This window comes from Balearica regulorum, chromosome 4, assembly GCF_011004875.1.
Source record: "Balearica regulorum gibbericeps isolate bBalReg1 chromosome 4, bBalReg1.pri, whole genome shotgun sequence".
In the NCBI taxonomy this organism is placed as follows: domain Eukaryota; kingdom Metazoa; phylum Chordata; class Aves; order Gruiformes; family Gruidae; genus Balearica; species Balearica regulorum.
Window position 1 is genome coordinate 39148173 of NC_046187.1, and position 14212 is coordinate 39162384.

Genomic DNA, 14212 nt, shown 5'->3' on the forward strand with positions numbered 1-14212 from the left:
TGATGCTAAGACTGTGCCAGTCAGTCAGGGTCCAAATTGCAGCTATAGTGTCATCCTATGATCCAGGATGAATCCTACTCCGGTGTTAAAAGTGCAAGTTTATGACAGTTTAGGATTAGTATTTCTAAACCAAAGTGGGATAATGTAATGGTCTAGGGTAGTCCTGATATTAAGGATTGAAAATACGCCTATTTACAGATGTGCTCAGTAAAACTGGGAGTCTAAGTTCCAAAGTTCCAGAAATGCACAGAACTAAAATTTCTTTATAAAAAGCTTTATTACAGTTTCATTAAAAGTCGTTAAGGGACTGTATACCCTTTGTTTTAGTGATATTGCTTTCAGCATTAAAGTCCACTATTGTCAATATTTAACTTATCTATACGTAAATTATCTTGTCAAAACAGTAGTAAAAGGAAGCACAAACCAAAATAAAACAACAAATCTTTTTTTACAGCTGTGAGTGTTGATAACAGAATGGAATGGAAGAGGAATTGGCAGGAGAATTATCAAATAACATGCTTAAAATTATTAATGCATTATTTTACCTTACTAATATTCTTATTTTTTTATATCTTAGTGAAAAGTTCCCTGTAAGCAATTAAATGTGAGTAGTCTGTCTTGAATCTGCTCAAATATGTAAGATTAAATAAAAAACTTTGAATGTCCCCAAGCAACTTTTACTCACTCTAAGAAATAATTGAGAAGAGGTTAATTAAGTGTTGGAATCCTGTTACCAGTGACCACTCCGGCTTCAGTTCTGCAGAAGGTGGTTGTGATCATTTTCTAGTATTAACTGCATGTGACTTAATTAGGTGTTCTCCTCTGATTGCAGATTGTTTTAAACTTCACCACCATGGACCTTTACAAGAGCAGTCTCTGTTGGTACGACTACATTGAAGTAAGAGATGGCTACTGGAGAAAATCACCTCTGCTTGGTATGCAACTGTCAAATACTGCACTGTCCATAGTTAGAATACTCTTTGAATTCAGTGGACTTGCTCGCTGTTAAACCCACAACAAACCTCTTGGGTTTTAGGTGTCTAGAATATAGGTAAACTTGGGAATGGGGAAAAGAACTCTGAATGGCCTCAAATAAGTAATTTATTTGACTTCAGGCTTCAAGCCTTCCTTTCATTGCAGCTAGCTGTTATTCAGCTTCATGTGTAGAAAGACGAAAACTACAAAATGTGCAACTTTTTGCTTTGCTTATGGGTATCGAAATATGAAGTTGCCGTAGTTTTGTTCACAGAAGTGGGGAAATAGTATACGGACAAAACTATAGAGCGTGGGATGCGAAATCCCTAGAGCATGTGATGAGCGACATGCACTGTGGTTGAGAGCACCCACTGTAGGGTTGTACTTATAAGCTCTGTTCCCATACTTTTTGAATTATGAATAGAAGATTACTTCTGTTTCTTCTTTGCATGTCTTTCCCTGCTCTTGCAGAGAAAAGACATGCAAAGCAGCAATGAATTAGTTCTAAGAGTTGCAACTAATATGCAGGAAGCTGCAGCCCTCCTTTTCTTAATTCAGAGGGTTGGTGGGGAGAGCTCACAGCCCATAATGCCACCGCCCAATCCAGAGGCTCGGTTTGACATCCCGTGATCTTCTGTGGTTGAAACTGGGGATTTCAGACCAGAGGCAACATGAACGTCCCCAACTTCTTGGGTCAGTTTTGTTGGTTTTAGAATGAAAAATAAAACTATTTGTTAGCGTTCTAATAGTCACAATTTAAAAACAGCAAAAAAGAAAGGAAAGGAAGCAGATGCAGAGGACAGCTTTTTAACAGTAGTGACTATTTTCTTGGCCTAAAAAAAAAAAAAAAAAGAAGAAGCAATTAAGACCAGACAGTAATTACTTTTTCTCCTGTTCCCTTCTCTGTCACCTAGACAAACAGAAATTTCACCTACCTAGGCTGAATTTAAGAGGATAATATAGTCTAGGGTCATTTGGACGTTAGTTTTTAAATCTCTTTGGTCCCTAGACACAATGAGCGGTATTACTGTGCCTTAGATTACGTTCTTCTCTGAAGATAAGTACTCACTTTCCCCTTCCAAAACACCTGGGTTTGTATATATAGAAAGAATCTATAAGAATAAATTTTCTACTTAATTCCCTTAAGGTTTTACACTTAGATTTGTGAGCCTGACTGCAATGAAAAGAAGTACTGAAAGCTTTATAATAAAATCTTTGTGTATTAGGTCCTGATCTGCAGAAACACATGTGCTTAACCATAAGCGTGTGAATAGTTCCACTGAGTTGGTTTTGCTACTCCTGTTTATAATGTTAAACACTTGTATAAATGTTTGCAGCGTTTGTCTTCAGAGGCGACAGAAAATGCAGTTACTGGTTGCATGTTTTTAGGCAGGTTTTGTGGTGACAAACTGCCAGAAGTCCTCGCATCCTCCGACAGCAGGATGTGGATCGAGTTCCGCAGCAGCAGCAACTGGGTTGGGAAAGGTTTTGCAGCAATCTATGAAGGTAAGCCTCTTACAGCATTAAAAATGACTTGATTATGGAGGGAAAATATTAATATTTAATATAAATATTTTTTTAAAAAAAAGTAAAAAAAACTTAATATGAAATCAGTATATTATTATTACAAGAGACAGTAGGTGTTAACTTACTAGACAGGACATTTTGAAACTCTTCCTGTGATCAGATTTCAGATGACCTCTTTTCCAGGGACACCACTGATAATATTCATAAGCATTTTTTACCAGTCATATAATTAACTAAATGTGCATGTTCTTGTGCTTAGCGTCTGGAAAGATTTCTTTGAGTACTTTCTGTTTATTCTTCAGAAGAATCTGCCTTAAGTTTTCTATATGCTCTGGGATTACTTAATAGAGATACTTCCCCACACTGAGTATATTAGCAAGTCAACATTCACCTGTTTAAATTAGAGCCTGTTTTCCTGAATAGTGAACCTATGGTAGTAAACTGTATGATTTAACTGGTCTTCACAGATCTTAACATTATTATGAGTATGTTTACTTTTAATGAAAAAAAAAGTGGGTTTACGTTTAATGAAAATGTTTGTTATTTATATTAGCTGTTTCTTCAAATTCAGTGTAAGCTTGAAGTGCTAATCTGTAGGTTAAAATGCATAGATCATTATAAAGTATGAGGTTTCACTCTTTCAAATGTCTTCTTCTAAAGGTTAGTAAATATTAATGAAGAATGTTTATTAAATATATTTCAAAGGTGAATGGAAAGTAAAATCTAATTATTCTGACCTTTTAAAGATCTTGTGTAAAATGTATAGGTTCAAGATTATTCATGATTCCAAAGTCTTTCTGAACACTGGCATACTTAGAGCTATTAAAAATGCTGAATTATATTCCCTGATGGAAATATGTATAGTGTTTTAAATGGACTGTGTTTTCAATAATTTGTCCTTGGTAGACTTTTTGAGTCTTCTCCAGCATAATCTTATCATTATTTTTAAAAAGGAGTGCGTAAAAATATCCGTTTGGGCATGGGGAATGGAAAATGTTGTTATTGACAATAGGAATTTTATGCCTTTATCAGCTATCTGTGGAGGTGAAATCCACAAAAACGAAGGCCAGATCCAGTCTCCCAATTACCCCGATGACTACAGACCAATGAAGGAATGTGTGTGGAAAATAACAGTGTCAGAAAACTACAATGTAGGATTAACCTTTCAAGCATTTGAGGTAAAGCCTTTTAACTAATCTCAGAAAAGCATCTAGTGTATAAGTGACAGTGACATTTAAGAGTATCCTCATTAACCTGTGAATAAATTTAAGAATGTTCTATCAAAAATAAACTCCAGAATCCAATTCTGCTCTCCATGCAACCTTCCTTTTTGCACAATTTTCAAGAAGATTGAAGTTTTTTCATGTTTTCTATGCTATTTGAATTGGAATGGTTAAAGTACTGAAAGTAGTCGCAGTTTAGCAAACACATAATCCGGTTCAGTAAGGCTGCTTTAATATTCTGTTAAATAATAGGGATTTTTTTATCTTTGCTAAATCTTATTGTTAAAAAGGAATGTCTATTTGGAAAGAAAACACTGTGGTTTTCGGCTTCTGTTTTGAGAAGAAAGAAAAAACCCAACCCTACTTAAATTCTGTTTACAAACCTGTATTTAGAGAGGGAAGAAAAAAGCCACAGTGAGTCATACTTTCATGTCTTTAGTGTACATGTCTCTGTGTATAACATTGCTAAGCAGTGGTAACTATTGTATGATAAAGAAAACTAGTATTTCATATGTCTTTTTTTGTACATACATGATACACTGGTTTGAAGTTTGTAGATAAATTTAGGAACATACTGAGTTCACTTGTTTTATTTGAATATGCCTCAGCAGTAATGACATGAAGAACACTTTTTTAAAAAAAAAAAAAAAGTAATTTTTTTTGCTTTAGGGTGCACATAGATATAAACACAGGTATCATAAATATAGATATAATTTCCAACCTGTAATTTTAGTCTTACAGACAGAATTCAGGAGTATGACACATTTTTTATATGATCGATGAAAGGTCTGAGTATGAGATAACAAGGGTTTGGGACTTTATCAGCCATTACAAATATAAACAATGGAAACTTTAATAATTTCACAGATTCTACCTCATTTTCCCATTTTCATATCCTGAATTAATATCAGGTCTAGTGCTGACAAGATCAGCTCTCCCTGCCCAAAGAGTTTTTCAAATACCATTCATACTCTGCGTGCCCTGGGTCAAGGTTACTTAACATAGTATGTCAGTCTCTCTTTTTAGGCACTGTTGGAAATGAACAATGTTTTCAGTTACTTTATATAATTTATTGACTAGATATGGAGCTTTTCTAATCTGCCATTGGTGCTCAGTATTTTTTAGTGTGATCCCAAAAGAAAAGGCACTATGCTTAGCATAAGAGACTCCATGTAGATGCTCAGTGTTGGTCTACGTGCGTGGTACATTATCGGTTGAATTGACCACAGTTCTGTATCACTTCTGTGAGAATCAAACTTTCATCTCTTCTTACCATTCAGGGTCTTTTCCTAATCACCAAATTATGGACTATTTGCAAGTGTGAAGATGGCATGTTCATGCCTCACGTTATAGAAAATAATTAGAAGCAAAGGACCAGCAAATGAGAACATAATTTATTAGGCTAGTGGTTAAGATTGTAAGAAGAAATGTCCAGTTTTTCCTCCAAATTATTTAGTATTATGGCACTCACCTCTAGAGGTGAAACATGTGGGCTGACACCTGTAAGAAGAAGGAAATTGAGCAGAAGTACAGTTGAGTGGTGGTCTCAAGTTAAAGGGAGTTAGTGCCTCTGCTGGATGTGTTTTGAAAGAAAAAAACCCAAAAAACTCTAACAGTAGGGACTTGAACGGCACACGCTTTTCCAAGGAGAGTCTGAGTTGTGATTCCAGAGTGGCAAGATGCCCTTGAGCACCAAATGAGGTGCCCTAGAAAGGCACAAGACTCCTGTTATATCTCTCTTTGCGGTGTTTCTTACTGGCTCGTCCACAGAGCTCCCTGCTGAGAGGGAGAGTTGCTTTGGAAACTGCTCTGAAGTGCCCTGCCTAGACATTCATCATTGGGTCTGATTTCCATTTCAGGTCCAAGCGCCTGAACGTAGGTGTTCTGGTTTTTTAGTACTAAGTCACTCTCTGGACTGAATCCTTGGTGCACTGCCCAGTAAAACAAAAAGTTGCTTAAAAATCACAGTTGTTCATGCCAGCTGAGATCAAAAAAAGTAAATGTCAGGCCAAAGAGTTATTGCAGCGTGTTTGTGAGAAAATTACTTCTCTGTCCTTTGAAAGGTACAGTTAAGTAAGAGGAATTCTCATTATCCATATGTAATGCTAGAAAAAATAACTGTATAAATAACCTTCACTCTGAAATGAAAGCACTAGGGAAGCTGAGAATTTCAAACTGTATCAATGAGTCATCTTGTTTTGCCTGCTGTGGGCAACGCATTTTCCACCGAGTGTGGGATTGCCCTGTCTTATTTGGCTGCCTGGTGGGGAGCTACACTTTCCAGTATCTAGATGACAGCAGAGATGTTGGGACTCGTAACTCCAACTTTTTCCTTCATTATTGTAGTCACCTTCTTTTTATTAGTCTTTGAAAATTAGCAGTCCTTGTATTTGATATTTTGTTAAGAACTTTTGTTGGCGTGCAGTCTCACCAGCTAAGGCAAACCAGAGGGCTTGTAGAGCTGAGCCACATTAATCTTCCTCCTTTGAGTGGCCCTGTTAATATTTTTGCAGATAGTGATAATTTAAACTATTTTTATATAAATCAGGGAATAAAATTTATCTGCTTTTCTGATTGCACTATACATATATCCCACTTTTTAGGACTAAAGTCTATGACCTGAGTCAGATATGTTTACCTGGAATTTGATTCTATCAAATTGTACTGGAATTTGATTATATCAACAAATAAATTACCAATGACAAAAAGTAATTGGAAGATTTCTCCTGAAATATAATTGCTCCCGGATTTGTTCTTCAAATCCTCTTCTCTTCTTTTTTTTTTCTTTCTCTCTTTTTTTTTTTTTTTTTAAATATATATATATATATTTTGCTGTTGGGGGAGTGCTACAAAAAAAGGTAGCCTGGAATTTTTAACCAAATATATTCTAATCTAAAGTCATTGGTTTTTTCAAAACTGAAACTATGCACAGGATTTTTCTTTTGAGAATGGATGTTGAGAAAGTCTCTGGGTTTCCATTTCACCAGGAGATTTCTTAGTGTTTTCTTGTGCCTGTCTGAGGAATTTTTCTGGCATTTTCTCGACTTAGTTCTCTAATGTCATTCAAATTCTGGGTGTCTTCCAAGGCCTTCAGGAGCCAATGGTGTCTTTCATTCTCCTATAAGCAATGAATTTTTCTGTAAAACCTGTTTGTTTATGCTTTTTTTGCATTTGCTAACATTTTGCATATTTCTTCTCATCCACATGTAATATCAATCTTGTGAAATTTTAATGCTGCAGTAAATACAGTTTACAGGATTAGTCCAGTTACAACTAAAATCACTGGGAGTCCTTTCATTAACTTGAGGAGTTTTTCTACCCTTGTAGTAGGAAGAATAAGAGACTATTGCAAGTGTAACAGATCTTTATATGGCGGTGTTCCCAGATGAAAATACCATGACATCTTAAAACGTGACGTACAGATAAGCAAAGCCCGTTTTATACTAGTTCTTTTTCATTAGTTACCCAAGTGTCTTAACACCAGTTACCATTTCTCAAAAATGCAATACTTATCTGTTAGTTTATATACAGGTTTAATGATTTAATCCCTTAATATAATAATATTGATAATAATAATGGCATCACTTGCAGTAATAGTACACTAAAAATAAATTATTATAGTAGAATGGCCACCTTTTGAATTGTTTTATTGAAAATCAATAGCACTTTGTAATTTGGTTGGTTTTTATTGTCTTGAAGTTTAGCAACTTACTGCTATACAAAATATATTTTTAGCTGTTGTCTTCTGCCAAAAATAGTGTGATTCTCAGAAAGAAAGAAACTAGCAATTCACCTCAGTGGGAATTTGATGTGTGTAACTCAGAGCTGCACTTGGCCTGTGAAAAATCAAATTTTCCATATTGCCCCATAGAACATGGAAAATACAGAAACATGGAAAAAGACAGTTGTTAATTAAAAGCCTTGAGTAGTGAAATGACCACAGACATCGGTGGGGAAAATATACAATTCTTTCATTGATGTTAGTGGGCTTTGGACCAGTCCTTTCTTTACTGAGATAACAAAGCAGACTTTGTTTCAAATTGGTATATGATGTCATGTGCTTAAAATTTATTATTTAGATTAATAAAAATTTGGAATCGGTATTACAGTGTGAAAAACTTACCAGTGCTCAGGTAGACACATGCATGCCCACATTAGCTGCAAACATACAATTGCCATTGAAGTCAGCAATGGGTGGTGGAATCCCAGATCTTCTTGACTTTTCTCACTCATTTCCCAAACTCTGGCCTAAAGCACTTCCTGAGCAAACAGCTAAGAAATCACATGGATTGTGCCAGAGAAGTGAATAGGAGAAAATAACATATGTAAATGCTTGAAGAATTAGGCAGTTGGAAAGAGGACAGACAGATTTTGTGTCTAAGTACCATATTTTGATACCATTAAAAGGAAATAAAATCAAACAGCCCCTTCCCCCAATTTTCCCTCTTACATAAAAGAAGCAGAAATCCTAGTGTGCTAAAGGAAAGCTCCTTAGTCTGTGGTGGTTACTGAGCTTAGCGTTGGTCATAATGCACAATTAGAGCAGAGTATCAGTAGCCACTTGTACTAACTGCAGCTTACATGCAAAAAAAACTCTGTCCAGAGATAAAATGTGGATTTTTCTGGGTTTGGTTTGGACTACTTTGTCATTTTAAGAGAATTTGGATGCACTGAATTGAATTTGAGGCTTTTCCAACCCATTGTCCCTGCCTGCCTGCCTCCCCAAAACCTACCTCACGATTCAGTCACTTTAGTTAAACAATAGTTTTCTTAGAGGATTTATTTTTGAATGCTTGGATTTAGTTAATTCTTTTATAGCTAAGATGCTATATTACTTGAGTAACATGAAGTAATCCTGCAGTAAAATGACCCAGATCAAGAGGGGTTTTAATTCTGTTGGGAGAGACACTCTTTCAGTAAAGCCAGTGTTGTGGTTTAACCCCAGCCAGCAGCTCAGCCCCACACAGCCGGTTGCTTACTCCCCCCTGGTGGGATGGGGGAGAGAATCGGAACAGTGAAAGTGAGGAAACTCATGGGCTGAGATAAAGACAGTTTATTAGGTAAAGCAAAAGCTGTGCACACAAGCAAAGCAAACTAAGGAATTCATTCCCCACTTCCCATGGGCAGGCAGGTGTTCAGCCATCCCCAGGAAAGCAGGGCTCCGTCACGTGTTAATAGTTACTTGGGAAGACAAATGCCATCACTTCAAATGACCCCACTTCCTCCTCCTTTCTCCAGCTTTATATGCTGAGCATGGCATCATATGGTATGGGATATCCCTTTGGGCAGTTGGGGTCAGCTGTCCCGGCTGTGTCCCCTCCCATCTCCTTGTGCACCCCCAGCCATCCCACTGGTGGGGTGGGGTGAGAGGCAGCAAAGCCCTTGGCTCTGTGTCAGCACTGCTCAGCAGCAACTAAAACATCCCTGTGTTGTCAACACCGTTTTCAGCACAAATCTAAAACATAGCCCCATACTAGCTACTGTGAAGAAAATTAACTCTACCCCAGCCAAACCTAGCACAGACAGGCATCATAAATTATCTAGGCTCTGGATAGGATCATATTTGGACTGCTACTGCTGTCTTCTTTGGTGCAATTCCCACTCTACTGACTGCAAATACTATTATGTAAAGAGCTCAAGACTTGCTACACAAGTAGAAACGCACACGTGTCCACTCACATGCTAATCTCTGTTTGGATGTCATCTGGCAGGATGGTTGAGCAAGAGGCACATTTTCAGTTGTTCTGGTTTCAGTAGCTTTCTCCATCAGGATGGCAAAGATTTACTCATTGACCCAGCAAGTCGAAAGACGACACCTGAAATAAGGAATCGTGCATCAGAAACCAGACACATCAGCTGCAGAAAAATAATTATGATTTTTTTTGTCATCTGTTCTGTTGGCTACTTAAGAGGTGATAATTTTAGAAGTGTATTTGGATCTAATTCTACAGATGCCCCAAACTCTTAATGCACCGTAATTTTTTACAGTTACGCAGCAACATCAGTGGGTAGTGACAAATGCAAAATTTTACATTATATTGAAGATAAAGGAAGAAAATAAAGTATTGATCATCACCTGAAATAGCACAGGTTGATAATGTCTAAAAATCTTATGCATATTAATCAAAATTGAGCTTTTCAATATTTCAAAACAAATTAGTATTTCTGACTTGGTTAGTTGTTGCACCATTAATCTTGTGTACTTGAGCGAACATGAGAAAAGAGGACTTAAACTCGGAGCAGGAATTCAATGGCACAACATTAGGAAGCTTAGAGGTGGCTGTGTCATTTTTAAGTTACTTTTTGCTAGTTAGACTGTTGTGTCCTGTCTAACAAAAAATTATTTCTTCTTGTAGAAAACAGCTATAGTTAAAAACAGTCCAGTGATGCTTGTTCTTTTCCTCATCTTCCTGGTGCTTGAACCCTAAACAGAGAACCCTAACCTTAACTTTGAAAAATTTCCATTGTGCTTATTAGCTGATTGATATTTGATATTTATAGTCAAGTTCAAAGAGGTCGCTTTAAAAATATTTTTTTTACAGATTGAAAGACATGATAACTGTGCATATGACTACTTGGAAATTCGAGATGGAACAAATGAAAACAGCCCTTTAATTGGTCACTTTTGTGGCTACGACAAGCCAGAAGACATTAGATCTACCTCTAATACCCTGTGGATGAAGTTTGTTTCTGATGGAACTGTTAACAAAGCGGGGTTTGCAGCTAACTTTTTTAAAGGTAAATGTTAATGCATATTTTGGGAGCTGTGAACTGCTTATCACTTGGTTTCGTACTAGAAAAAATATGATAGGATATGAAAAATTTATCAACCTATTTTTTCTAAAATCAGTTCTGTACTCTCTCCAGCATATTTTTTACTTGGGCATGCAATTTTATCAAATCAAAACAGTTGAAGTATTTTTATCTTCTTGTAAAATATGTCCAAAGTATGAACAAACATATTCAGTGCAACTTCCTCCTCTCTTCAAGTTCAAATAATCAGCTTAGTTTTGAAACATCCCTGAAATACATTTTATCTTGTAAAAAAATGGGAGTTTTGTACATATTGTATTATCAAATATAAAGTTAAATAGTATAATCACAATAGAGACAACTTGGTCTTTTGTGTTAAGTTTTTTTCTTTTGTCTAGATATTGTGGTTTTTCTAATCCCGTTGCTGCATTCGGCAGCTTTATCAATTTATTACGTTCTGTGAGCAAGGAAAAAAAAGATGCAACTGGGAAATCATACAGTGATCAATGGCCTCACGGTCTTCCTCTAGTTTTGGTCTGGGTGGGCACATCATACAATTGCAGCTCTACCTGCAGTAGTTGGTGCACGGGGAGTGCGTAATTCCTACCCTGTGCTGCTCACGGCGGAGTGAAAGACACTAGCAGTGGTGTGGCCATGGTGACACCCGAAGTACAGGTCACCCCACCAGGAGAACATTTTAGCTCTTTTGAAAAGCCAGAAGCTGGGGCATTTATTAACCTAACTGTTAGTTTTCACTGTAGACAATTATAACCTTGAAGGCTCAGACATGAGAGTGGGAGCTCTGTTTTATTCTGAAGAAATTGCTTGTCCTGGTGTAAGAAAACAATGTTTCAACAGCTGAGGAATATTTTAACAATGAATCTCGTGGGTATAGTTCAGAGCTAGTAGAGATAATACATTTTTCCTTTCCCTCCCCCATCCCTGATGCATCTTGTTCCCTTTAATATCAGTAGAATGAAAACCTGGGATTTGAGGATTCTGTTAATCTGTTTTTGAGTATGAATTCGGGATAATGCACAAATTGATTCTGTGGGAGATAAAGTGCCCTTCAAGTGACCCTGCTGTGGATTTTCAATCTTTCTTTCAATACTTTATACAACCTTTAGATTACAGCTGCCTGAATTATTGTATGCTGCCCACAAAGTGCTTATAAATTAGGTCTGCAGCTGTCAGTAGGTATTGTTGTAAAAATACCCACCCAAACCCCACAAAGGACAAATTTTTTTTTTCTCCATTGCAGGTCTCCTTAGCATTTGAAAATGCTCTAGTCAGCAACCACAGTGTGTTATGTAGTGCACCTTACAATGGCATGTATAAGGCTTTCTGGGTTAATATTGATCCAGCAATTACAGCTGAGGACGGTAATTATTTAACACATTTTTGTATTCTTCCCTGTCTTGGCAGAGGAAGATGAATGTGCCAAACCTGACAATGGTGGCTGTGAGCAGCGCTGCGTAAATACTCTGGGCAGTTACCAGTGCGCCTGTGATCCTGGCTACGAACTTGGTCCTGACAAAAAGAGTTGTGAAGGTACAGTGCATTGCTGTGTTGTGGGCTCTTAAAGCTCACAGAGTGCCATCGCTTGAATGAAACGCCACGCCTTTCGTACGCTCTGTCCTAGCAGTGCAAGATCTGTGGAACCCAGCCTGGAAAACCAGTGCTCCCTTTTAAGCAGTGGTGCTGGGGTGATGTCTGTCCACAGCAGTCATCTTCATCCGATGTCTGTCACTAATTTAGCTGTGCAGGTTTTGCTGTTTGTCGATTGGGAATGAGGCAAAGTAGAACTTCGTACCTTCTCAAACCACTTACATTATTCAAACTCATTAAAGCAAAGTCTCCTGCCATACGTAAGGAGACAATTCTCAGCAGAGCAATGTGCTGCTGTCTGAGAATCAGAATATCTAATGATCCCTCTGACCACCTCTGACTGGGATGTGACTGGGAAGTGGCTGGTTTGAAGAGCAGGATCTTTTATTCTCAAAGCTCAGAGAATTCCTCCCCAGCCCCAGTCAGACTGTGGGCTTTTCGTGCTGGAAACAAATTCTGTGTTTCAGGGTCAGGAAAGCATATTTAAATAGTCATTTGGAGAAATAAAATAAATGGAAGTCTGTGTAAACACAGGATTAGACTGAGATAAGCTTTTGCATTCCATACATTTCATATCAAAGGAAAGGAGCAAAAGCTCTTGATTATTGCACACCAATTATTGTTTGATTTGTATTCATAAACACCAATAAATTCAGGGACAGCACAAATTATTCTTATCTCAATTCATCTGTTTGTTCCAGTAGTGAATGGAGTTTGAAAATTGGAGTGCTCAGTGTTATGGTTTTCTTCAGATGTGATTCACTGGGGTATTTTTTTTTTCTCCAATTCCCTGGCTTTAATTCATGATTTGTCACAATTTGGGGTAGTTTTGCTTACTTTCTTTGCACTTTTTCTTCTTTTGCTTTTTGATCTGTAGGGTTGGGTTTTTTGCTTGTTTGTTTTGTGTGTGCATGAGGTGGTGAATAGTTGTAGGCTACAGGCATGTTAGACTACAGCTCTCATCAGGCCCATTGTTTTTTTGGTTGAGGGTTTTGGGTTTTTTTTCCCTCAACTTTAATAGTGAGCACATTTGAAAACCAATTTATTTCAAAAAGCCTATTGTATTAAGATGTCTGCATAAAATAAGGTTAATCTAATGGGGGCCATGAAGACAGGTTTGGTCTCTGGGCCTTTGATCATCAGCCCTAATTTATGTAAGGAATTTGGTTTGGTTTAGTCTGTCTGCTGATCTGAGTCAGAAAATTAGGGAAGATTACCAGTCTTTCAGAAAACTCTTCCTTCTGCCTCCAAAAAATAGAGAAGGAATACCTCCTTGGTACTCGAACAGAAAAGCAACTCTGGCAAAAAGAGGAGTTGTTCAAAGTAGTGCAGTGCAGCGTGGAGTAAAGTTCCTGAGCTATCTCTAAAAGTGTAAATGCATTTGTTCCACGCAGGGTAGCACTTGCTGGATGTAGATACTACTTTGAGGATCTGCTGAATTAAAATCATTGTGTAGTCACGGTGAGCATTACATTCCTAGTTGGGAATTTAAGGGGTGACCTAGCTGTATTAATTCACACATGATGCCAGAGTAGAAGGCTCTAACTCAGAAACTCTGCCCAGTGCTTCACTGCAGTGTTGACATGCACAGAAAATTGCTTCATGCTGGTCTAATCCAAATCTGCCTGCTGTCAGCATGTTGGAAGGCTTTAAGAGGTAGGTTTTTTCGGTATTTCTGTGTTTCCCACCATTGCCTCAAGGAACAATGGAGTGATGTTGAAAAGCAGTCACTGGTCACCCTGACCCAGACTGGATTATTTGGGGTACAACTTGTGTCATCTGAGTGTGGTGTCTAAACCTGTGCCCAGTTTTCTTTGACACACCGAGGTGTGACCAAGGGTCTCAGTCCCCCCACCCATCAGATTACATGTATACCAAGAAGTTATCTGCATGGAAAGCCAGGTGCCAGGAGGAAGATGTATGTGTCTGGGTTGGCCAAGTGTGCCCTGACAGAAACTGGAGAGTTGTCCCAGGTGTGTGTGATGAGGTAGATATAGTGTGTGAGACCATCAGCTAGGCAGGAACAGGCAGTTTTTAAAGCATTCTGCATTAGCACAGAGCAGTTGGAAGAGGGTGGAGCTTCCCCCCACCAGCTCATTAGAAAGAGATTTGTGGATGATTTCCAG

General features: G+C 37.8%; 1 protein-coding gene across 7 annotated transcripts in view; it reads left to right on the top strand.

Moving 5' to 3' along the window:
• Nucleotides 1–14212, top strand: part of TLL1 (tolloid like 1) — a 141668-nt gene that overhangs the window by 100948 nt on the left and 26508 nt on the right. For 6 of the 7 annotated variants that reach the window (XM_075751829.1, XM_075751826.1, XM_075751828.1 and 3 more), the window contains 5 exons: nt 833–935; nt 2365–2481; nt 3535–3680; nt 10268–10463; nt 11904–12029. In XM_075751829.1, the coding sequence (XP_075607944.1) occupies nt 833–935; nt 2365–2481; nt 3535–3680; nt 10268–10463; nt 11904–12029 (688 nt within the window). Of the gene's footprint in view, nt 1–832; nt 936–2312; nt 2482–3534; nt 3681–10267; nt 10464–11903; nt 12030–14212 lie in introns of those variants that run through there. The other variant, XR_012835312.1, reaches the window with a different exon arrangement.